The following is a 22,664-nucleotide window of genomic DNA, read 5'->3' on the forward strand; positions in this document are numbered from 1 at the left end:
CTGAAGGTAGCATAGACTTGTATCTCCATTGGACGATCCCCAGATGGGTGAGTATTGGGTTCCTCGATGATACCATCTAGCCGCTGCAATCCTTGCCTCCCATGCACTGAGGCCTCGAACAATGCCCTTGTCCGTAAAAAGCTAAATCCCGACAAGGCTCTCCCACGAGGAGCCGGCGGAGGGCTGAACGCGGACCGCGCACCACCTTCAATAAAACTCATGTATTGACCCTCTGCATCCCTGAAGTTTTGAGAGCCCTCGGCGCTTCACCGTAATCATTTGCATATTATCTATTAACACTCGAGCCGAACCCATTGTCCCAACATCACCTCCCACACGATGCCTCCGCAACCCCTGAATCCCTTGACTGAAGACCTTGTTGCGCAATTAGGTGAATCCTTCCGCAATATGAAGACAGACGCGCCTACAGCCTACGAGTCAGACGAGAAGCTCATCATCGCTCTGGACTTTGGCACTACGTTCTCCGGCATCGCCTACTGTTTTGCAAACCAACGAGACACCAAGGTTGCTGCCATCCTCGACTGGCCCGGTGCCGAAGGGGAGTCCGCCCCCAAGATCCCGACCCTCATCAACTACAGCAATGCCAAAGGAGGGGAATTTGCCTGGGGGGCTTCGGTGAACCGCATGCAAGACAACATCGTCGGCGTGAAGCTGCTGCTCGACCCATCTCAAGAGCGGCCCCTCTACCTCCCCACCGGCAACATCAAACGGACCATCAAGAACTTGCCCAAGGCCCCAGTCGAGATTGCCGCCGACTTCATCGGTGCCGTGTACCGCCATGCCCAGAGCGAGATTGCCAAGGTAGTTCCCAAGGACTACCTCAAACTCTGCCAGAAGCACTTCGTTCTATCCGTGCCGGCTGTCTGGTCCGACGCCGCCAAGAATGCCACACTCCAGGCCTCGAAGATTGCGGGAATCTTTCCCGTAACGCTGATCAAGGAGCCCGAGGCCGCCGCACTCTACACGATGCACTCGCTCGATTTCTCCCTCAACGTCGGAGATGCGTTCGTGGTCTGCGATGCCGGCGGCGGCACCGTGGATCTGATCTCATACGAGGTCGTGGGCCTCAGCCCAAACCTCCAGGTGAAGGAACTCGTTCCTGGTACCGGTAAGACTCCCTTGGAATCTCCTTTTGTCGTCAGAAACTAAACTCCGTCCCATCTGATAGGTGGTATGGCTGGATCCCTCGGCCTGAACCAGCGCTTTGTCGAAGCCGTCAAGAACCTCGTTGGTGAGGACCAGTTTGCCGACCTGCGAAAAACCAAAGGCTTCTTGCTTGCTGAGAAGAGCTTCGACCGAGAAGTAAAGCGGGCGTTCAAGGGCGACCCCAACGAGGAGTACTTCGTTAACTTCCCTATGGCCTCCTTGGATGACGACCCTGATCTTGGGCTTGAGGCAAATTGCTGGAGGATGACTGGGTAAGTCCACTCGACGTATATCTGGGTGATCATACCTGCTGAGATTCGAGTAGCAAGGACCTCAAAGCCATCTTCGCGCCCCTCATCACGGACATTCTTCGCCTGATCGACGACCAGGTCAAGTCAGTGAGAATCAAGCGCCCCGAGGGCGGTGTTACAGTACGTTCTTTTGGTTCCATTGGAGTATAACAGTCGTATTGACAGAATGCAGGGCATCTTCTTGGTCGGGGGTTTTGGCAGCAGTCAATACCTAAAGGCGTGTGTCGAGAGGGAACACCCCGGCATCCAGGTGCTTCAGCCGACAGATGCGTGGGCAGCTATCGTCAAGTAGGTAAAGCCTAGGTCGGGAGTGGGATATTAAAGAACAACTGAGCCTGACGCATTACTAGGGGTGCGGCCTTGAGCAAGTTACCAAGACAGGCCACCGTTCTCGCTACTTCAGCCACTCATCACTACGGCGTTGAGGCCTGGGAACTTTACGATCCCGAGGTGGACATTGACGTGCCCAGTCAGATCCGCCGGGATGGAACGAAGAGGGCCGAGAGGGTGCGTACCCACAACATCACCCCTTTCCCCTTCCTTTTCAGCCTGCAAAACAACTCACCCACTGGCAGATGACATGGTTCATCAACATTGGCGATGACATCCTCCGTGACCAAAAGATCAAGTTCTCTTTTTTCCGATCCATCGACGACAACTACTCGCCCCGCGATCTCATCTTCAAGGACACGCTCTTCGAGTGTGCCGACTCGTACGCCCCCTTCTTATCTCCGTACAACGTTCTGCTGCTGTTGTCCCACCCCGTATTGCTGACACTGCCTTGCCTTGCACAACAGACACGCACCAACACATTTCACCAAGGGTGACAAGATTAGCACCAACTGCTTGCTGACGGCCGACTTGCGTTCCGTCCCCAGCAGCGAATTCGTCAGGAAAGTCGACAAGAACGGGAACCCTTAGTGAGTCCACATGTTTTCTGTATTGCGCGACTCGAGCAACTCGTACTCACCACAGGCAGTTACAATGTCAACTACGATCTTGTCATCACTCTCGAGTCCGCGTTGATGAAGTTCTCACTCGAGATGGACGGTGTCTCGATGGGAAGTGTTGAGGCGAAGTTCAGCTGAGGCAGAGTCATGTAATTGTTCGTGTTTGGGAAGAAGTGCTTACAGGGATGGGACTATTGGGTAAAAAGCCCAGATATATTAATAAGCAGGCTGTGGTCCTTAATATGGCTCCCTCTTGTGCTGCCGCGAATCTGACTGTATCGCCCCACAAAGTCTTGCGCCGGACAACGTGGCATTGACTTGTCTCATTTCGATTTTGAGTTAAACCTGATCCTGGTAGCGCGACGGTTCACTGGATGGACCAGGATCCACCAAGATTTCAAGGTGAGGGCGCCTATGTGTGCTAGGGTCCGAGCCGTTGAGAGCCAAGTCCGACGTGTGTCGTGCGGGTCACGACGCGGATCATTTTCAGGCAGCATTTTTTAGGTTTCTTCCCTGGCTCACACAAAACCAGGACCGCCCCGACGCGGTGGCGCTTCTGTCGAGTGTTGGATTTCGGCTGCTTGCAAGAGCGGCAGCATGGCGGCAACACCTCCTTCAACATTGCACGGCTTGAAATGGCCAGGCAACCCAGGCTATGGGTATCAAGCCATCGAGCTAGACATTGCGGATCAACTAAACCCGGACGGGGGGCACGGAATAGACCCTGGGAACGCCCAGAATCCACAGGCTCGGACACCAAGTAGCGCTACCACCGAACTCCCTCCTTATTCGAAATCATCCCACGCAACCCCGCCGGTTCTTGTCGACGCTGAACTACCCTGGCGGCCCTTTTATCTACAACGGCGCATCCTCTCATGTTTTGCTGTTCTCTTCGCCCTAATCACAATCGCCATCGAAACGCTACTCAAAGTGTCTGACGAGAACAGCGGCATCGCGTCGATTTCTCACCACCGGCGCTATCTGTGGACATACGGTCCGACCGCCTTCCTAACTCTCATCGCGGCAGCATGGAGCCGCGCTGAATATCAAAGCAAGTTGGTGGCACCATGGGTTCGGCTGTCAAAGGGCCCTGCGCAAGCCAAGCACACCCTCCTACTCGACTATCTCTCCGACTTCCAGCTGTACTCGGTGTTCAAGGCCCTCCGATATGGCGATTTTACTGTCTCGATTACGGCCGCTGTTGCCATCATCATCAAGGCCTTGATTGTCATCTCGACCGGCCTCATCACCCTCAGCTGGACCCTTATTCACCATCCGTCGTGGCCAGTGATTATCCAGGACCGCTTCATCGATAGTCCCGCACGCTTGTCGGACGCCGGCACCCTTGCTTATTACATGATGCAGGGGCTTACAAGCCGAAACCTGACGCTGCCGGACGGAATCTCCACAAACTATGCTTTCCAGTCTATCCACGCTGAGTTCCCCGGCACTGCCCAAACGAGCGTTATCGTTGACGGCCTGGGGAACTCGCTCGAATGCCACCCAGCGGAGCTGACATTGAAGGGGTCGGCTCCCCCAGATCCTCATTACTATCCGGAGGCCGTGATGAATGTGACCATAACGTCCCCCGGGTGCAATATGAAGCACCTCCAAATAAGGCCAAGCCCGGTTTGGCCGTGCGCCGGCCAACACAACGCGTCCTGCGACGTACTGTTCACACGCTTCACCGCGAGGCGTTGTGATGGGATAACGGGTGATGAAGGAAGGCGTATCCTTGTTATGTTTGGGAACATGGCGTACGATATCGATAGGTCCATCACACTCAAGGACTACACCGGCGCGAGTACAAGGCATCCATATCTCGCTGAGATGCGGCAGTCGGCCCAGATGCTCTGCGTACCGACCTACAGCATCACAAAGGTGAACGTGGTCCGAAATGAAACTCAGACACGAAGAGTCGCGCTGGTCCCAAACACGTCTTCCCGGACCCTTGATTCCGTCACCGGCTGGGATCTGGCTGATGCGCACATCACTGCCTTCAATAACCCCATCACTATTATGAGTGCCAATGGCGTATACGGTATCACCAGAAGGATTGGCAACACCACAGTTGACGTGGACGAATTCATGAACTTTGCCCTGCCTAGCCAACTAGGCGCAGATCAACCACTTGACTCTCTCTTCGAACCCAACATCCTTCAACGACTCGCAACAGCCTATTACACACAGGTTGCTGCCATCATCGCTAAGCAGAGTCTGATGGAGCCAGCATCTATTCAAACGCAGGCTTCTGCGACCTTCTGGGGGAACAGGCTCGTGGTACGAAACTGGGCGGCACACTGGATGGCTGCCCTGGTGGGTGTTTGCGCAGTGCTCACAGCCGTCGCCATGTTTCTGGTTCCAAAACGGGGCATCTTGCCTTGTAAGCCTACAACTCTGCCCGGGATGGCATCGTTGGTCCGCCACAGTCCGAACCTCTTGGCCCTGCTGCGATTCTCAGGCGCGGCCGATGCGAAGAACTTGAGCCGCCCCTTGCTGTCAGCGAACTTCAGATCAGGCGTGGTCATGGATCCTGTCTCGGGCCAGCCGCATTTCACCATTTTTAGCGAGCACGTACATTCCGTCGACCGGAAATCTCTCACCTTCCCGCAAGTCAACTCCAAGACGACACACCCAGGAGTCTTGCACCCTGGTTTCCGTTTGGCACTGTGTTTGCTGCTGGCAATGCTCATCGTGGCCCTTGAGCTGACGTTACGCAAATCAGTCAATGACGAGGGCCTCGGCGATGCTGGCGATAATAGCTACATCCATTACACATGGACCGCGGTTCCAGCTGTCGCCTTTGGTGGTCTGTCCATGTTGTTTTCCACCATGGACTTTCAGGTCCGGTCCCTCGCGCCATACGCAGCACTCAAGCACAGTGTTAGCGCAAAGCTATACAAAACACTCGACTTCATGGACATGTCAGTTCCTCGGATAATCTTGCGCGAGATCAGGTTCGCCAACATCGGCGCGCTGGCAGCCACCATGGCGTTTCTAGTTGCCTCGGCGTTCACCATTTTCTCCGCATCACTATTCCAGCCACTTGCGATCCCAACGGAGGTCCCGATATCATTCCGGGTTAACCAGTCTATCTCCATGGAACCATTCGACGTGAAAGACGGCAACATGATCTCATCCCTTATCTTTGGGAGCAACTTTTCGTTTCCCATATATACCTACGATGACCTTGCCTTTCCCCAGTTTGTCCCGACGATCCCGTTGTCTGGCGATTACAACATGGATAGCTCCACCGTTTCCATCGAAGCTGTCGTGCCCGCGGTGCGCAGCAAGCTGACCTGCCGTGTCTACGACTCATCCAAGATCACGACCAACCTCACCCTCAACTACACCATTAGCCTCTCAAACTACGACAACCCCCTCGGGATCCGCATCAAAGGCGAAGAGTGCATATACAACTCTGAATCTGAGCAGTATCGATACAACAATATCTTGTCCACGTACCCCAACCTGACCTATTTCGGCATCGGCGACAGTGTCGACAGCGTCAGCGAAGCCCAAGGCTGCAGCAACCTGCTCTACACCTGGGGCAAGCTAGACTACACCGCCAACCCCATCATCCAACACATCACCGCAGTCGGCTGCAACGAAACCATCGAAACCCTCTCCGTCGCCACCACCTTCCTCGGCGCCAACCTAACCATCGATCCCAACCACCCACCCACCCCCCTCGAAAACACCACCCACCACTCCACCATCTCCGACTGGGACTTCTCCCGGCACTACAACTCCCTCGCCGTGCTCTCCACCGTCCCCAACTACCTCACCCCCTTCTTCACCGCACTTACCACCTCCCCCTGGGCCATCCCCCTCTCCTCCCTCGGCTCCCCCGCCGCCACCCCATCCATCCTCGCCGCCATCCGCCACCACCACGGCATCATCCAAGCCCAGACCTTCGCCCAGAACCTACTCCCCGCAAACACTACCAACACGACCCTGCCGCTCCCCAACCCGCCGCACAAATCCCACCCGGTTAACACGACAGATGACCAATTCCACTACCCCGCTACAGCTTACTCTCCGCCTGGGGAAGGCAGGCGGCGGGTTGTCCAGGATGCCACATCCACACGGATCCTGCAGGCGCTGCTGGGGAGTGCGATGGTGTTGGTGGCGCTGGGGTGGGTGTTTTTGAGGGAGACGGATGTATTGCCGCGGAGTCCGAATAGTGTGGCGAGTGTGGTGGCGCTGGTGGCGGGGGGTGGGTTGTTGGAGGATGGGGGGGAGGTTGTGGCGGGGGAGAAGGGGAAGGCGGGGGGTTTGGAGGGGGGGTATGGGAATGGGAGTGGGAGTGGGAGTGATGGCGGGGAAGAGGGGGTGAGGTTTTGGATGGGGTGGGGGACGGTGACGGATTGGGAGGGCAGGGAGAAAGGTGGCGGGGAGAATGAGGCAGGTGTGAGTCGGTTTGGCATTTTTGCGGTGCGGGAGGAGGATGTTGGTGGGGATAAGGAGGGGAAGGCGAGGTTGATAGGTGGTTCAGATGGATGATGGATGTGTATTTCTTCTTTAAAAAGCAAAGGCTCACCGGCTAGCCAGCCCCCTTCGCGCTCGAAGGAGGTAGCCGGTTAACAAACCCCTATTAAGGGTTCGAATTAGGTACTTCATGTGTCGAGTTGCAGCCCGGTGATGCCCCCGGCTTCAGGTGGCGCGTGCTTTCCGTTTTGGCAGCACACAAGTCCTTCACGTACAAGGTGGTGATTGTCCTCCTGTTCTTCTTCTTTCCTTAAGCTTGGTTTATTCGTACATGTCAGTACCTAGCCAGCCGTGATATCTTTGCCGCAACCATTAGTCGTTGTGGCCGGTGCGGAAACGATAGGTATGTAACTAAAGCTATAGACACTGTTTCCTTTCATGGCCCTGCTTTCCACTCTTGGCTGAACCAGTTTGTAGGCATGTGGAGAATCTAACCGCAAAGATGGGATCATGGAGCCGTACCAACCCGAGCGGACAGCATTGGGTCAGCCAGTTGATAGCACTGGTCGTTCGAAGGAGAAAGCAACCTGTCCACATTTTCGCAACTCGTCGTCCGGGTTGAAACGTAAAGCCGGAGGTCATTCTGGTTGACCCACTGCACGGAGGCAGCGCTGTAAAGGTTCATACAACTGATAGCAATACATTGTTAGTATAAGCAAGCCGCCACGTACGTGTATGTAGTAAGTGCATCTGCATGCAAGTCAAGGTGGGATCCCTGTTACTTACCCAGTGCTCCAACTGCCAGTGAATAGATTTATAACCCCGGTACAGTCATTCCCCGACCAGGCGACTACACCAAACAATTAGTCCAAACTTGATTTAGATTTCTGGGAGAGAACCCAAGTTGCCGGGTTTATGAGCTCCTCGACGGTCGTTATACATACTTAGCGTCCATTCACCATCTCGTTTGGCAAGCCCTTCTATAGCCTCCGTTGTATTCAGACTAGATTTCGCATTAGAATGGGCGCTGTAATAGGTAGAGGAGATGATTACCCCTTGGCCTCATGAATCCCGTGCACCGGGTTGGCATGAGATGCTGCTACAAGGAGCGCCGCCCAAAGAGCGGTTGGCCGATGCATCACGGGCGAGCTGGATTGGCGACAGGTGTGATTTGACGGATTGGAATGAGGAGAAGGTGATTGAACTGACAGAAAGGGTTGAAGGCGCGACCCCTATATATAGAGGCCAGATCCTCATCACGTCCCTCGTCACATCCGGTCTCTGCATCCGTCCTGACTTGGGGACCAAATCCGATCCATCCGGTGGCTGGTCAGCAAAGTGTCAGGACCGTGGGGGTAGCGTACTTCGCAAGGGATCCCAGTTTAGGGTAAGGCGATGGATGCATCCCCTGCTTACGAGGCGCTCAGGCGCGGCCGAAGACCTTCGGCAGGAGTTAGGGGCGGTGAGAAAGATACCTACCTAGGTAAGACGGGGGTTGAAAGGAAGTAAAGGGAGGTTTGGGGGGAGGAGTAGGGTTCAGTGTGGCCTCAATCTCACTACTTGCTCACACACTACTTCTGCGCTGCCCTCCTCACTTTAAAATAAAGTCCCATCACGGGCTGTTGGAGTCAAATCAGGGGGAAGGTACCGTAATATTGCACATCCACGGGGGTTGCAAATCAAAGAAACAAGGGGTTTAGGCAGGGGATTTGCTAGTGCCCTCTAGCCAGCTAACATAAGCCAATTATCATCAACAAGCCAAACAAGTAACTAGTACAAAATTAGTAATTTGTATGGACATCACACATCCTTGACGTACCTGCTCTTACCGGTGGCGCCGAAGATGGAGGTGGACAGCGGACGCTTCTCTCTCACAGGCGACACCGATCAGGCTAAGCAAAAGTAAAGGTGCCCGACTGGTACTTCTTCATTCCCCATGTGCAAGTTGCCTTTCTCTCTCCTTCCCAACGTACCATCCAAGTAAGGAATGTACATGTAGTCCAAGACAACATAGACCCCGAAAACATTAGGCACTTGCACGGGGCTAGCTAACATGCACCTCACCCAACATAATGGAAGTTGGAGTTGGCGTTACGGTCTCACACGCAAAGCAAAGTAAGGTATCAGTTAAATAGTGAACATCTCGTTATGCCAAAGCTCGGGAAAATACGTAAACTGTCAACTTCAAACAACGCCACCACTCAGTCTCCTAATCTAGTAGACGTAGCGGAAGTTGGGGTTCTCCTTGTCCGTCAAATCCTCGAACGCATGCGCCAGCCTATCCTCACCGCTTGACGTCGCCTCTGCCAACGCATCCCGCTTCTTGTTCTGGTGGACCAGGTAAAACCGAAGAGAGATGATGACGATGACAAGAAGACTGTAGCATCCGAGGTGTGTGGCAAATGCGATGAAGTAACGGGGCTCGTCCCACTTGAGGAACACTTGCGGACCTAGAACAATGCAAGTTAGATACCAGGGAAGTCCGAAGAGTCATCCAGGGCTTCCTTACCAATGGCATTGCCGGCGGACCAGATGACAAAGTTGAGCGCCACAACCACACTCTTCTTGGTCTGTCCGGCAATGTTGCGCGAGACCATGGACAGAGCCAACGTCTGGGCAGACCAGAACGACAAGGTGATGTAGTAACAGATCACCAGGCCGATCTTCTGCCCCATGGTTTCCAAGGGCACCGTCATGAGACAGATGGTCCCGATGAATGAACTACATTTGTTAGCGGCAGCAGGTATTGGGAACACGAAGGTGGAAGTGGACTCACGGAACCACAAACGCCAACATCACCAACAAGTTCTGGCCCGTCTTCTTGACCAACCACGCCGAGCTTAGCAGCACAATGATGATGTACGCTCCCAGGACCATAGCCAACAACTGGGTCTCCAGCGTCGTAAACCCAAAACTCTTGATAATAATGCCCTGGAAACTCCCCAGCCCACTCGTCGGCAGCGTCGTGCACAGCTGGATCAGCGCATACCCCCACGCCTGCGGGTCCTTAAACCCCTCCCAAGCCTGGTGCTTCTTCCACTCCCTGTTCTGCACGCCCGTCTGGTTGGACCGCACGCGCTCAATCATGAGCTTCTTATCCTCCTCACTAAAGCACTTGGCCCGCATCGGCGAGTCGGGCATCCACCAGCCCACAAACGCGCCATAAATGACCGAAATCACCCCATACGCCAAAAACAACCACTGCCACGACAACAACGGCCCCCCAGGCTGGATCAGCGAGAAGCAGTACGCCAACAAACCGCCCACCATCTGCTGCGCACCGTTCATCATGTACCAGTAGGTGACGCGGGCGGTCTGCTCCTCGCGCTTGTACCACGTCGACGAGAGCACGACGAAGGCCGGCTGGCAGACGGATTCGAACAGCCCCAGCAGCGTGCGCACCGTGACTAGGCCCGTGAAGTTGGTGCAGGCGGCCGTGCAGGCCAGCACGGTGCCCCATGCCATGATGGAGAAGGAGAGGTATTTGGCGATGCGCACGCGCGCGATCAGCCAGTTTTGGGGGTATTCGACTACGAGGATGGTGATGTAGATGCAGGTTGTGAGCCAGGGGTACTGGAGGGAGAGGTAGGGGTTAGTTGGGGTGGGAGGCGAGATGGGGGCGGACAGGGGGGAGGTGTGGGATGACGGACTTCTTGGTCATGCAGATTGGTGTCCTCGACGATTCCCATGATGGAGGCGAAGCTCATGGTGCCCTTGTCGATGGCTTGTAGGAAGTAGGTTGTGATCATGATGGCGAGAATGCGTTTGTCGATGAGGCGACGGAGCCGGTTGTCTTCGGCTTCTGAGATCTCGACGCGGGTGTCGGAGACGTACTGAGCCAGTTCCTTGTCTATCTTCCCATAGTTCTGCCCGCTTTTCTGGAGTTCGGGCGATTGCGCTCTCTCAGCCTCGACGACGTCCTTGTAAGGGTCCGTTTTCTGGTCGCCTGTTGTCGAGCCGTCGCCGGCGGGATTGACCGTATCGCGGTCTCCAGGTCCTGTCGAAGCCATGGTGTTGTTGTGGCAAGAGACGAGTGTGTTTCTGGATGAAGCGGGGCTGAAGGAATGATAAGCCCTCCGCACTTCGGGACCGGGATACAAAAACTTCAAAGTGTTGGTTCTCTATCGACCTGGAAATGGCAACCCTTTAAGCCTGCCCACATCCCGTAGGTTCCCCATGGGGAAACGATCCAAGGATCCCCGGATTTCTCCACATGTCGCGCAGTTAAGATGGAATCCCGGCTCTCGGGTTGCCCCCTTCCACCTTCGCTTGTGAGCTACCCCGAGCTCACCGCATCCCTTGACCGTTAAGAGGAGCGACTCCGCTCGAACCCAGGCACTCTGAACGGAGCGGCAGTGGCATGAGGAGGTGTGGAGATGGCCCACCAGAAATGCGAACGTTCCCCTCCTTCATGTTGTGTAACTCGCTCTTTACTGGACCGAGAGCAGTTTGCTATATTCGGCTGAATTCAACCCGAGAGAGATCCCCAAAATCCACCCTTGTTTTTGGAGGTGGTTGGTTGGCAGGGGTGATTCTCCACCAAGGAGCGGCCGGTGAACGGGAATGACTTCTTAAAGAGGAGTTACATCCAAGCCAGGGAGCGTCGGCAGCTATCCTGCTTTGAGCCACCACGCACAATCTACTTTGCTACTTTGTACCCAGTCATACTGTGTACGACATCAACACCATCAAACCCAACCGAACCACCCCTACCCAACCCCTGACATCATACATCATCATCACCATCACCACGGTGCACACACCCCGCCCACCATGCCGACCACACACGCGGGCATCACCTCGCAAGAGGTGCACGCCAAAATCAACCTCCTCATCTCCGCCATGGTCTCCATCCGCGACAAAACCGGCGAATTCCTGCTCACCCTCCCCGACGGGCGCATAATCGACACCAAAGGCTGGCAAGACTGGGAATGGACGCACGGCATCGGCCTCTACGGCATCTGGCAATACTACACCATGACCAACTCCCCCGCCCACCTGGCCATCATCGAGGACTGGTTCGCCGCGCGCTTCGCCGCGGGCGGCACCACCAAGAACATCAACACCATGGCGGCCTTCCTCACCCTCGCCTGCGTCTACGAGCGCACCCGCAACCCGGCCTACCTCCCCTGGCTCGACGCCTGGGCCGAGTGGGCGTACCACGACCTGCCGCGCACGCGCCACGGGGGCATGCAGCATATCACGTATTTGGAGGAGAACAGGGGCCAGTTGTGGGATGATACGCTGATGATGACGGTGCTGCCGCTGGCGAAGATTGGGTTGGTTCTGGGCAGGCCGCATTATGTGGATGAGGCGAAGCGGCAGTTTTTGCTGCATGTGCAGTATTTGTTTGATGCGAAGACGGGGTTGTTTTTTCATGGGTGGGAGTTTGCGGAGGAGGGGCCGGGGGGGCATCATTTTGCCGAGGCGAGGTGGGCGAGGGGGAATAGTTGGCTGACGATTGCGGTGCCGGAGTTTTTGGAGCTGTTGCGGGAGGGTGGGGTGCGGGATCCGGCGTTTGAGGCCGTCCTGAGGGATACGCTGGCGGCGCAGTGCCAGGCGTTGGGGCCGCTGCAGGAGGCGGCGACGGGGTTGTGGCGGACGTTGTTGGATGTGCCCGAGGCGGAGGGCTCGTACCCCGAGGCGAGCGCCACGGCGGGGTTTGCGTTTGGCGTGCTCAAGGGGCAGAGGAAGCGGGATCTTGGGGGGGAGTTTGACGAGATGGCGGTTCGGGCGGTGAAGGGGGTGTTGGCGAATATCAGTGAGGATGGGGAGTTGCTGAATACGTCGTTTGGGACGGCTATGGGGCGTGATTTGCAGCACTATAAGGATATCCCCGTGACGAGTATGCCGTATGGGCAAGCCATGGCGATCATGGCGCTCGTCGAGTTCTCGAGGCGGTATCTCTGATGGGCATAGCTGGCCGCCTTTCGCGCTCCGTAGACCAGCAACGGCAATGAATAATGTTCCCACCCACGCGGTGGATATCTGGCCAGGACGAAGACATCCATCCATCGAGGGAGAACAGAGATATTCAGACGGGCATATGTCCGACGTTGTCTTGAACGCTCCGAAGCCGGATAGGGGCCGAAGATATGGTGGGAGGGTGCCCGCTCGAATCGGTCGCAATGGGCGACATGACCAAGCCCGGGTAGATCTTGGTCGCCAGCGGCCGGAGGGTAGGGATACAGGAAATGATAATGGGGAGGTTGATTTCCATGATGGACCAGAAGACAATACGGATAGCTGCAGTTGTCAAGTCGTGATTTTCGATATCACGCCGGATGAAGATGACACGGAGCACCGACACAGCGCAAACCCTGCACGGTGGTTAGACCTTCCAGTTCCAGTCCCGTCAACTATCTCGCAGGTCAAGGTGGCGCACGTACCCAAAGCCCAAGATAAACAGAAAGAAGAGCCACAGTTTCTGCCTCCACGGCAGCGTCATGGGCCATATTGCGGGTACCGGGAGGCACAGCATGACAAAGTTAATGAGGATGTTGAGCCCGTTGTCTATGTTGAATTTGACACGGACGTTGATGCAGTTGTTGTTCCAAGGCCTGTCCCAGTAGTCGTGAATCGGCGTGCAAAAAAAGATGTTCGTCAGGGTAACATATGTGCCATGGAGAATTACGGCGACCAGAACGACGTAGGTGGCTTTTCTGACCGAAGTGACGAGAAAAACATCGAGGAAGAGTAGGCAGACGGATACCTTGGTCAAGACGAGGGAGAGGTTGTTGATGAGGATTGCAACATACTGAACCTGGTAGGCCGATGTGGCTGTTTAGCTCAAAGTGTGCGGGCTGCCTGCCGTGGCATAACGGGGGCATGACGGACTTTTAAGCCTTTGTGCAGCTGCTCGACGGGGAGGCTAGACTGGGGCCAGCCCAGTCCGTATGCGACATCTGAAGAAGAGAGGGCGGCATCCGTCAGCGGCGGGCGGTTCAAGTGCAGCCAGAGGCATAACATACGGACTCCAACCATAGCCGTGTTGACGATGCAGAAGAACTGTGTGGTCGGGCGAGAGGTGTGAGCCATGGTTCCGGTCAAGACGGGTACAGATGCCGGGCGGCGCGGGAGTACCCACCAGGGTCACGGCCAAGAACCAGTCTGTCGACCCCAGGACGCGTAAAATGTGACCTCGGGAGAAGAAGCGGAGCGCGACGGCGACCGTGGACAGGGCGGCCATCAACACGGTGCCCCCGAAAAGTTGCGTGCCCCGATTCGACCACTCCATGAATAAGTCGAGAGAGCGGTCGCATCGCCGTCTAAGTTTCGTGGGGTCTTGTTTTTTGTGATCAGCAGAATGGACGAGATTTGAGTTCGTCTCTTCTTGTTTGACTTTGATCCACCGCCTCGATCAAGGGGCACGGTTCTCCAACCCTTTTCCAAATCGAGGATGGGCGACATGGATCCTCGTGATGGCGGCTGAATCATCCAATCGGAAACGTTGCTCGGCGGATATAACCCCTTAACCCCTGAAGGGCCGAGACCCCCAGCCGTTTCTGGCAGTGTAGCCGAGCCGGTGAGCTTGGCGATGATGAGGTCTGACTTCTGCGAGTGGATGTTTGCCTCACTCATCTCGGGAAGGGCCAAGAAACGGGAACATCCGCAGTCCAAGACGACGGAGTATGTACTTACGCGCACATCATCCGCACCATCGAGTGCTCCGATCATGCACGGCCACTCGTCCAAGACGGTTAGAGTAGCGTGGCTGTGTGGGAGAGCCCGGAGGCCCAGAGCGCAGTTGAAATCTCACATCCTTGAAACATGCCTTCGCTTGGGCTGGGGGTTCTCGGGTTGGACGAGACACGGTTCAAACTCACCTGACCAGAAACTATGCCGTAGAAGCGGCGGCCTCGTCTTGGGCCTGGTGCTCTGGGACGGGCAGCATGGAGTCTCCGCGTCCTGTCGCGAGTCGTTTCGTTTATTGTCTCAGCAATGAGGTTTCGGACGATTTTTAGATTCAGTGGTTTCCCATGCCGATCTCGGGGCGTTTCGAACCGCTCGGGCCGTTCGGCTGTCCTTAGTACCTCGGTTTCGCAACCATTGATGAATGGCGTCGTATTCGTGGTTGACAGGGAAGTTGCGACAGTTGAGTCCCTCGCCTCATCACTCTAACCCGGTGCATGGAATACCGTTACCGATGTGACGATGTACAAAGTAGATATGATCGACCGATCTAAGAAGACGATCCCTCCAACCCTTGCAAACATCCCTGACACTGCACCACAGGAAGGAGGTTTAGACTCAACGCCAAGGGCTTGTCCGAAGTCTGACCACTGACAATATTCCGGACGGCCCTCCGTTCAAGCATGGAACAATCAAGTTTCAAGGTCAGTTGAACAAGCTCCCATGGGACACGGACCCAAGGCGCTGGGACCAGACCAGTCAGCCACCCGGTCCGAGAGTTATCGGGCCGTGCATGGTTGGATGAACGGATCTGCCCGGAGTCAGCTCAAATTTGAAGTTATATTCGAAGATCGGGGGAACCTAGGGGAAGTACCTGTTATTTCCATGATCCAATGGAGATTCACCTTTCTGACACGGGCATCATCATCTACGTGTCGATGGTGTCGGAGCACAGGGCACTGGGATTATCGTGGTGTTCCGTGCTTGTTACTCCCAAGCTGCATTCGACGCCGCATAAACAGAAACACCTTGTCCACTCGTCCGTCAAATGCCTTCCAATGAAACATCCCGGAACTCATTATCAAACCGCCTCCTAAGGTTCTCCATCTCGAAACGATGCTAGGCCTCCATCGCTCGCAGCACCGTCGTAACCTTAGGTGGCCTTCTCCTCAACCCCAACCCCAAAGGACCTTCAATATCTCTGTGGTGGAGTTCACAACCGCTCATAGTTGGTGCTTTACCAACAAGTTGCAATACTCTGGGGTTTGTTGTGGAGAATGAATTATTTTGAGTACGGCCCTCACAGGATTCGTGCGTCTTACGATCGAGCAATCATTCTCAGCTGACTTTTTCGCAGCCCCCGGCCATTTCCCCCGCCTGGTGAGAACGGAGCAGAGCACGAGCTGTTGGCGGGGGACAAGGGCTGGCTCTTGGAACGTTTGTTGTCACCGACGGCGGTGGCATTGCGGCGAGGAACTTTACTTGTGCCTACATGTATGGGCGCAAACATCTCGAATTTTAATCACAAAATCATGGAAGCCTCAAAACCCGCCGAGTTAGCCGCTGCGGCGCCCGCTAAGGGACCTTGGGGGCGAGTGACAATTGGCAGTTGCAGGGTTGGGACGAAGAGAAGGAACATGGACCCGTGGTCAACCGGAGGCAGAAGGGTCTTACCCGGTTTGGCGACGTTGGTCTGCCACACACACACCTTCCCCCAGCTGGCGAACGCAAACTCGTTTTCTCTGGAGATCAACGGGGAGTAATACTTGAGGAATTTCACAGCTCCCACCTTTTACCCAACTTCATTCCCAGCTGTTCCCTTTACCCCAATATCACTGACTACGGTAGCTTCTGGCACCACTCAACAGGTTACGAATAAACAAAACTCGTCTATGTAATTATCTCCAAATTAGTATCTAGCCCGTAACGATCACGCAAGAACGTGGACCCCGGGCCGGAGATTTGGCGCGTGGTCGGCCTCACAGACTTCCTTTCCTCGCCCGCTTAGGCAAAAACACCACACACCAGCGTGACAACTCCAACTTTGGGAATACTTTCACCATGGTGAAAATCAAAACACTGGTCGTGGACGGGCTCTACACTCCAACCCTTGCAGAAGTCATCGCTGCTCTCCAAAGGGGTGATATTTCGAGCGAGCAACTGACGAGGGTGATGATGCCCCCCCCTTCCCCCCCTTCGTCTCCCCCTCCTCCCTGACTGTGGTCATGCGCAATTGAGAATATCCCATTTAATGCTGGTGTACCTAGAAATACGCCTCGCGCATCAACGAACTGAATCACTTTGTCAGACCTGTTGGTCAAGCCAACCCGGACGCGCTCCAAGACGCCATTGTTCTCGACAAAGAGCGGGCATGTGGCCAAGTACGAGGGTTCGTTGCGTGCATGGCTTGACAACGAAAGGCAGGCCACGACTCACATTCTCTGTTTTCCTTTTCTAGTCCGCTTCATGGCGTCCCAATCCTCATCAAAGAGACCATGTGTACCCTTGATAAAATGCAGACAACAGGTGAGTCCTCCCGATACCACACAGCATGTTGATCAAGCCCTGATTCTTTCGTCACCAACAGCCGGGTCCTTTGCTCTAGCCGGCGCGCGTCCACCTATGGAGTCGACTGTAGTTACGCGGCTCCGCGACGCCGGCGCTGTCATCCTAGGGAAGACAAGCATAACAGAATGGGGCAATGCGAGGTCGCCTCACACCCCCCATGGATGGTCGCCCTTCTACGGTCAATGTTACGGTGCTTTCTTTGGCAGTCAAGATCCACAGGGCTCTTCCTCGGGGTGTGCCGTCGCTATGTCTGTCGGCTTTGCTGCGGCGGCCGTTGGAGTCGAGGTGAGTGATGACAACACAAACCTTCCACGAGTCAACGTGGCATGCTCGGGATTGACATTCTCGGAAGACATGCGGAGACATTACCTATCCCGCCCAGAACAGCGGCGTAGTCGGCCTCAAACCCACTGTCGGTCTGGTTCCTCGCTCTGGCATTGTACCGGTTTCGTCGTTCAAAGATACCGTGGGACCCATCACCAGGACTGTTAAAGATGCAGCCATCGTCCTGTCAGTCATCGCCGGTAAGTTCCAACATCAAGCTCCCCAAGTACTGCCGTTAATCGCTGAGGATTAGGCCGGTGCATCTTTGACCCCGCAACCATCCCTATCCCATTCGAGACGGTCCCCGACTATGTCGCCGCCTGCAAACCCGATTCCCTTCGGGGGGCACGGATTGCAGTGAGTTTCGCGCCGAATCGTGAGTAAGCAAGCGTTTGTTTCTGACGGCGTAGGTCTCCCCGTCGGTAATGGAACGATATCACGATGAAGACATTATGAAGGCAATAGAGGCCGCCCTCCAGGTCATGGAGTCAGCAGGTGCCGAGATCATTCGGGACTACGACCTCGTGGGCTGGAACTACGGTGTCTCCGAGAGATCTAGAATGCCCGATAACGTGATGCTGAGAGAAGGTGAGTCCGCAAACCCAACCTCAACTTCTGTTACCGAAATCTGATCAAGCCCAGGACTGGAAGCATACTTCCAAACTCTCGCCACAAATCCCCACGGCATATACACCATGGCCGACCTGGTAAGCTTCACAGCGATGACGCCGGCAGAAAACGCGGTGGGCTACGGCCTCGAGGGCTTTCTCGCAGCGCGCGACGAGACGCACACCAGTTCCTCCCCAGAATTCCACGCCGAAGTGCACCGCATGCTGGAGCAAGGAAGCGCCATCGCAAAGATGCTGGACACGGCGAGCTGCGACGCCCTTGTCGTGCCGACCCAGGCCGACATCCCCTCCGACCTGGGACAAAACCCTGTCATTGCCGTTCCGCTCGGCTTCCGCCCGCCCACAACCAGGGCATTACGCAGCAACCGCACGCTGCCCAAGGACCGCGCAAGCCAGATGATAGGCAAAGGGCCCAACTCACCGTGAGCACGCACCTACCGGCCCGCTCCCCCCCCAATGAATTGTTGAGCTGACTAGGTACTCGTTATTAGTTTCTCGTTGAGCTTCGTGGGGAGGAGATTTAGCGAGGAGAAGCTGATCGGTCTGGCCTATGCCTTTGAACAGAAGACCAATGTTCTGGCAAAGAGTCGCACTTGCGTGCAGTCGACTGTGCCTATCCTACCGGGACCGTGTCCATCCGGTCGGGAGCGTATCGGCCCTGCCAACGCCGCGTCTGCAAAAAGGCGGGGAGCCCAAGGGTCGGGCAGCAAATGATGAACTAGATATGGGTCGTGTTGGTGTTGCGGAGTCGGGGAAGGCAGGTTTGGGCTATGTGGTGGGAAAACATTAGGCTCTTACCGGCTAGCCGTTGTCTTCTGGACTTTTCTCAGGCTCTTCGTTGGATAATATTTTTAAGACGCGGACTGGGAAGAATGAGAAGCACAAACAATGCATAACTCTATTGGATAGATCGTTCAGCGGAACATTGGTCAGACCATCTCTGGCAGCAGACATTCCCGGCACCTATGCAAAAAGAGCAAAACTCGAGCCTCAAATTGCTAAACAGAACCTCCACTATCCATTCCAGCTCGCATGCCGCCCCATCACCACTCACGCCCCCGCCTGCAGCTTATACGCCTCATCCCCCTTCCGCCTCTCCTCCTCAATAATCTCCTGCACCGACTTCGCCGCCGGCCCATCCCCCGCCCCATAATACTGCTCCGCCAACTCGATACAACGCAAGTTCGCGGCCAGCTTATTCATCGTCTCCATCCACTCCTCCGTCTTCTCGCTATCAAACACAATCCCGCCCCCCGCCTGCAGATACGCCACCCCCGCCTTCACCAGCATCGTCCGAATCGCAATGCACGTGTCCATCTGGCCCTCGTACGCAACCACCGCGCGCGCCCCCGTGACCTTGTCCGTCTCCACGCGCACCTCATCATACGCAAACCAGCCCGCCGCACCGGCGTAAATCCCGCGCTTCTCCGCCTCCAGATCGTAGATCAGCTCCATGGCCTTGATCTTGGGGGCGCCCGACACCGTGCCCGCGGGAAAAATACTGCGCATGGCATCCCAGCGGGTGCACTCCGGGCGGAGCAGGCCGGAGACCTCGCTGGTGAGGTGCTGGACGTGGCTGAAGCGGTCGATGCGCATGAGGCGGTCGACTTTGACGGTGGAGGGGTGGCAGACGCGGTTGACGTCGTTGCGGGCCAGGTCGACCAGCATGACGTGCTCGGCGCGGTCCTTGGTGCTGGCTTGGAGTTCGGCGGCCAGCTCGTCGTCCTCGGCCGGGTTGAGGCCGCGCCGGATGGTGCCGGCGATGGCGTGGTTGACGATGCGCGGGCGCGAGCGGGATTGTTCGGCCGCCGAGTAGGCGAAGCGCGTGTCGATGGGCAGGGGCGCGTAGCCGTCGGTTTTGACGAGGCATTCGGGGGAGGCGCCCACGATGTGGAAGTCGGCGCAGCTGAGGAAGAAGAGGTAGGGGGAGGGGTTGAGCGTGCGCAGGGTGCGGTAGATGTTGAAGGGGTGCAGGGCGGTGCCGCGCGAGAAGCGTTGGGAGGGCACGGCCTGGATGATGTCGCCTTTGACGATGTGGGATTTGAGCGAGGCGACGAAGGTCTCGTAGCCGTGGCGGCCGACGTTGGAGGCGTATTGTTGCGAGGCGGCTGGGTCGGCGGGGCTCTGGGGTGGGAGTGGGGTCTTGGGCTGCTGGATGACGGCGAGGGTTGCGCGGAGGGTGTTGCAGGCTTCGTCGTAGGCGGATTGGAAGCCGGAGAGGTCCTTGGGGAGGCGCATGTGAGTGGTGATGGTGAGGGCCTGGAAAAAGTGGTCGAAGGTCACGATGGTGTCGTACAGCATGAAGAGGGCTTCTGGGATCTGAAGGTTGTCCTTGAGGGCGCGCGCTGTCTTGGGCTCAAAGTACTTGATGCAGTCGTACGACACATAGCCGACGGCACCGCCAGTCAAGCTAGGGAGCTTGAGCAAGGGGATGTTGATCACCCTGTCCTGGCCGAGCTCAGTCTCGAGGGCGCGAAGCGGGTCCCCCACATCCTCGTAACCGGGGCCGGTCGCTATGACTTTCCTTGGGTCTGCGGGCATGTTAGTAGGTGTACAACACCAAAAACACCAACAATTGATTTCAATGAGGACATACTGGCTCCGATGAAGCTGTACCTCCCAACCGTTTCGGTGCTCCCCGTGGCGCTCTCAAGTAGGAATGAGTACTCGGTGGTGGCGCTGTGGAGATGAGTCAGTTGCGCCCCGGTCACTGCAAGTCGACGGGGCATTCAATCAGGGATCGCATACCCATTTGACAGCTTCAAGTAGGTCGCCGAAGGTGTTAGCAGGTCGGAAGGCACCGTAATGCACACGGGCAGCAGGGTCGGCTTCGGGCTCGAGGTGTTTGTCTGCTCAAACAGGGTCTGAGCATCAGCCACCGTTGGCCGAATGTCGAGTTTCCCGTGTGCAGTCATGGCAAGGTACCGATGAGGATGGGGGGTGAGGATGGGGATGGGGCCCGGTCAAAAAAGAAGAAGTCGTGATACTGGGTGCTGGGGGTGCTGGGGGGTGCACAACTAAATGAATAATCCTTGTGCCTTTTTTGTTGGTTCGGGTGAGCTCCAGGGAAGCAAGCAATCAATCGCTTGCCAAGTTCGATTTTTTTGTTGCTCCGCTGAGTCGTCCGTTGTTACACTTCTCCGACTTCGGGTGACTCAGATGTGGGCCCGGGGTATCGCAGCGAGTTGCTGACACTTGGAGGTTGAAGTAGACCCTAACCCTTTCCGAAGGCTGCAAGCTAATCTAGCAAGACGGTTTGGGATGAGGCTGGTAAATGAGAAAAGGGGACGGAGCAATAGCAGGTTGGCAGGTTGTTTTGGCAGTTGAACAAATTTGGCGCAAGGTTCCTGCCCCATTCTTCCATTCAAAACGGACGAGGATGTGAAACCAACATTCAATCCCAATGCATCCATTTAACTTTGAAAGGAGCTGGAAAGTAATCTTAGTCAGCGGCCCTGGAGCATAACTCTGCCGCTGGTCTGCGGCATGCGGCTTCTGCAGAACCGGCGACTTTTACCGCGCTAGACCTGGAACGAAAGAGCTACGGCGGGAGCTGAATTTGGTGCCGTTTCTGCTGACAGTCAGCTCCCCGCTTTCTTATCGCCGGACCACCTTGCCGTCTGGGTACATGATGTTGATATCTTCGTTATCGGAGCATTGGGTGTCGCTCGCAGCGTTCGGCCTTATCCAAACGAAAAAGCTATTGGACATTTGGCTTGAAAGTTTAGGTTGGTCTGGTCATCATCTCGTCAGGGCGGGCAGCTGAGAGATGGAACAAAGAGTGAACTTGACGGGGGCTGGGTTTTCTTGCCGGAATGTTTGAAGTTGAAGAGATCTGAAACGGAGATATCGAATGGAAGTGCGCGTGGCCATTGACTCTATGTGATTGAGACTACAAGGGCAAGGGCAACAACCTCGAATTATTGGCCCCAGCCTGTATGGTAGGTAATTTTCCGAGAGCTCTGTCTTGTCCCTGGTACCTTGTTCTAGCCATCCCCTATGGCCCCAATCCCCTCTTATCTACCCCTGTGACTGGCCGAAACCGTTGGATGATTGTTTGGCCTCAAGTCAACCCCTGTTCTTTTTCATTTTTCGTTTCACCTTGTATTCATCTCAAACTTTTGGTAGACCACCTCAACTCGACTCAGTACATCAGTAGAGCTCCCTAAGAGACATCATGCTAACCGGAATTGGTTCAGCCCTTTCACTTGTTGTACGAATCTTCAGGTTTTATAGTTCTAACGCATGGCGGAGAAGAGAGTTAGCGTTTCTCAAGGTGTTGCAGCGGTGGTTCGGCTTGTGATGAACTGCAACTCAGGGAGCATCGTTTTTAACCATCAAGTCCTTGTTCCCGTCCTTCTTTTCCTATCTAGGGGGATGGGACTTGCACTGCTGTCCGCGCTCAGGAATGCCAGGGGCGAGCTGTGAACCACGTCCTCAAGGATGCCAACGCCCCATACTGTCTGCTTGCTGGCTGAAGGCTTGGACTCGATATATGAGGCCGCCTTGGCGCCTTGACGCTCACCATGGTATGCCCCTATAATTGTAAATGTCAAGGTCAATGTCAACATACGGGCTGCCATGCTAGAGGTTGCTTGCTCCGTTACCCCGGCCACGCAAGTTCACTGCACCTCTTCGCCGACCGTCACGAT

At 55.7% G+C, this 22,664-nt stretch overlaps 8 protein-coding genes across 8 annotated transcripts; 4 read left to right on the forward strand and 4 right to left on the reverse strand.

Annotated features, from left to right (window-relative positions):
- Positions 1 to 16: 16 nt before the first annotated feature.
- Positions 17 to 7,173, forward strand: F5144DRAFT_616052 (uncharacterized protein; the record flags this gene model as incomplete). The annotated part of the gene is made up of 11 exons (XM_066791823.1): positions 17 to 1,129; positions 1,190 to 1,439; positions 1,493 to 1,598; positions 1,651 to 1,766; positions 1,829 to 1,985; positions 2,054 to 2,190; positions 2,276 to 2,398; positions 2,458 to 2,543; positions 2,787 to 2,882; positions 2,961 to 6,647; positions 7,043 to 7,173. The coding sequence occupies exons 1-11, from the start codon at positions 340 to 342 to the stop codon at positions 7,171 to 7,173; spliced, it is 5,679 nt and encodes a 1,892-aa protein (XP_066639016.1). The 5' UTR covers positions 17 to 339.
- Positions 7,174 to 8,992: 1,819 nt separating this feature from the next.
- Positions 8,993 to 11,232, reverse strand: F5144DRAFT_392753 (general substrate transporter). Its single transcript, XM_066784729.1, has 4 exons — positions 10,510 to 11,232; positions 9,636 to 10,432; positions 9,369 to 9,580; positions 8,993 to 9,309 (listed from the first exon to the last, which is right to left on the reverse strand). Exons 1-4 carry the CDS (start codon positions 10,867 to 10,869, stop codon positions 9,074 to 9,076), a joined length of 1,605 nt encoding a protein of 534 aa, XP_066639017.1. The 5' UTR covers positions 10,870 to 11,232; the 3' UTR covers positions 8,993 to 9,073.
- A 400-nt stretch (positions 11,233 to 11,632) lies between these two features.
- F5144DRAFT_596458 (Six-hairpin glycosidase-like protein) lies at positions 11,633 to 12,769 on the forward strand (the record flags this gene model as incomplete). Its single annotated transcript, XM_066790800.1, has 1 exon — positions 11,633 to 12,769. The coding sequence occupies one exon, from the start codon at positions 11,633 to 11,635 to the stop codon at positions 12,767 to 12,769; it is 1,137 nt and encodes a 378-aa protein (XP_066639018.1).
- Positions 12,770 to 13,214: 445 nt separating this feature from the next.
- F5144DRAFT_551902 (uncharacterized protein) lies at positions 13,215 to 14,096 on the reverse strand (the record flags this gene model as incomplete). Its single annotated transcript, XM_066787714.1, has 3 exons — positions 13,215 to 13,639; positions 13,831 to 13,867; positions 13,947 to 14,096. The coding sequence occupies 3 exons, from the start codon at positions 14,094 to 14,096 to the stop codon at positions 13,215 to 13,217; spliced, it is 612 nt and encodes a 203-aa protein (XP_066639019.1).
- A 2,509-nt stretch (positions 14,097 to 16,605) lies between these two features.
- Positions 16,606 to 17,250, reverse strand: F5144DRAFT_586496 (uncharacterized protein). Its single transcript, XM_066789765.1, has 4 exons — positions 17,079 to 17,250; positions 16,950 to 17,017; positions 16,759 to 16,880; positions 16,606 to 16,660 (listed from the first exon to the last, which is right to left on the reverse strand). Exons 1-2 carry the CDS (start codon positions 17,176 to 17,178, stop codon positions 16,956 to 16,958), a joined length of 162 nt encoding a protein of 53 aa, XP_066639020.1. The 5' UTR covers positions 17,179 to 17,250; the 3' UTR covers positions 16,606 to 16,660; positions 16,759 to 16,880; positions 16,950 to 16,955.
- Positions 17,251 to 17,305: 55 nt separating this feature from the next.
- F5144DRAFT_624156 (amidase signature domain-containing protein) lies at positions 17,306 to 18,897 on the forward strand (the record flags this gene model as incomplete). Its single annotated transcript, XM_066792184.1, has 6 exons — positions 17,306 to 17,344; positions 17,412 to 17,583; positions 17,637 to 17,759; positions 17,831 to 17,971; positions 18,026 to 18,434; positions 18,504 to 18,897. 6 exons carry the CDS (start codon positions 17,306 to 17,308, stop codon positions 18,724 to 18,726), a joined length of 1,107 nt encoding a protein of 368 aa, XP_066639021.1. The 3' UTR covers positions 18,727 to 18,897.
- On the reverse strand, positions 18,893 to 21,391 carry F5144DRAFT_586501 (ADC synthase). The gene is made up of 3 exons (XM_066789766.1): positions 20,761 to 21,391; positions 20,609 to 20,691; positions 18,893 to 20,543 (listed from the first exon to the last, which is right to left on the reverse strand). The coding sequence occupies exons 1-3, from the start codon at positions 20,925 to 20,927 to the stop codon at positions 19,063 to 19,065; spliced, it is 1,731 nt and encodes a 576-aa protein (XP_066639022.1). The 5' UTR covers positions 20,928 to 21,391; the 3' UTR covers positions 18,893 to 19,062.
- A 147-nt stretch (positions 21,392 to 21,538) lies between these two features.
- Positions 21,539 to 22,539, forward strand: F5144DRAFT_586505 (uncharacterized protein). The gene has a single exon (XM_066789767.1). The coding sequence runs from the start codon at positions 21,951 to 21,953 to the stop codon at positions 22,179 to 22,181; it is 231 nt and encodes a 76-aa protein (XP_066639023.1). The 5' UTR covers positions 21,539 to 21,950; the 3' UTR covers positions 22,182 to 22,539.
- Positions 22,540 to 22,664: the final 125 nt, after the last annotated feature.

This window comes from Chaetomium tenue (genome assembly GCF_020726465.1).
Source record: "Chaetomium tenue strain MPI-SDFR-AT-0079 chromosome Unknown F5144scaffold_7, whole genome shotgun sequence".
Taxonomy (NCBI): Eukaryota; Fungi; Ascomycota; class Sordariomycetes; order Sordariales; family Chaetomiaceae; genus Chaetomium; species Chaetomium tenue.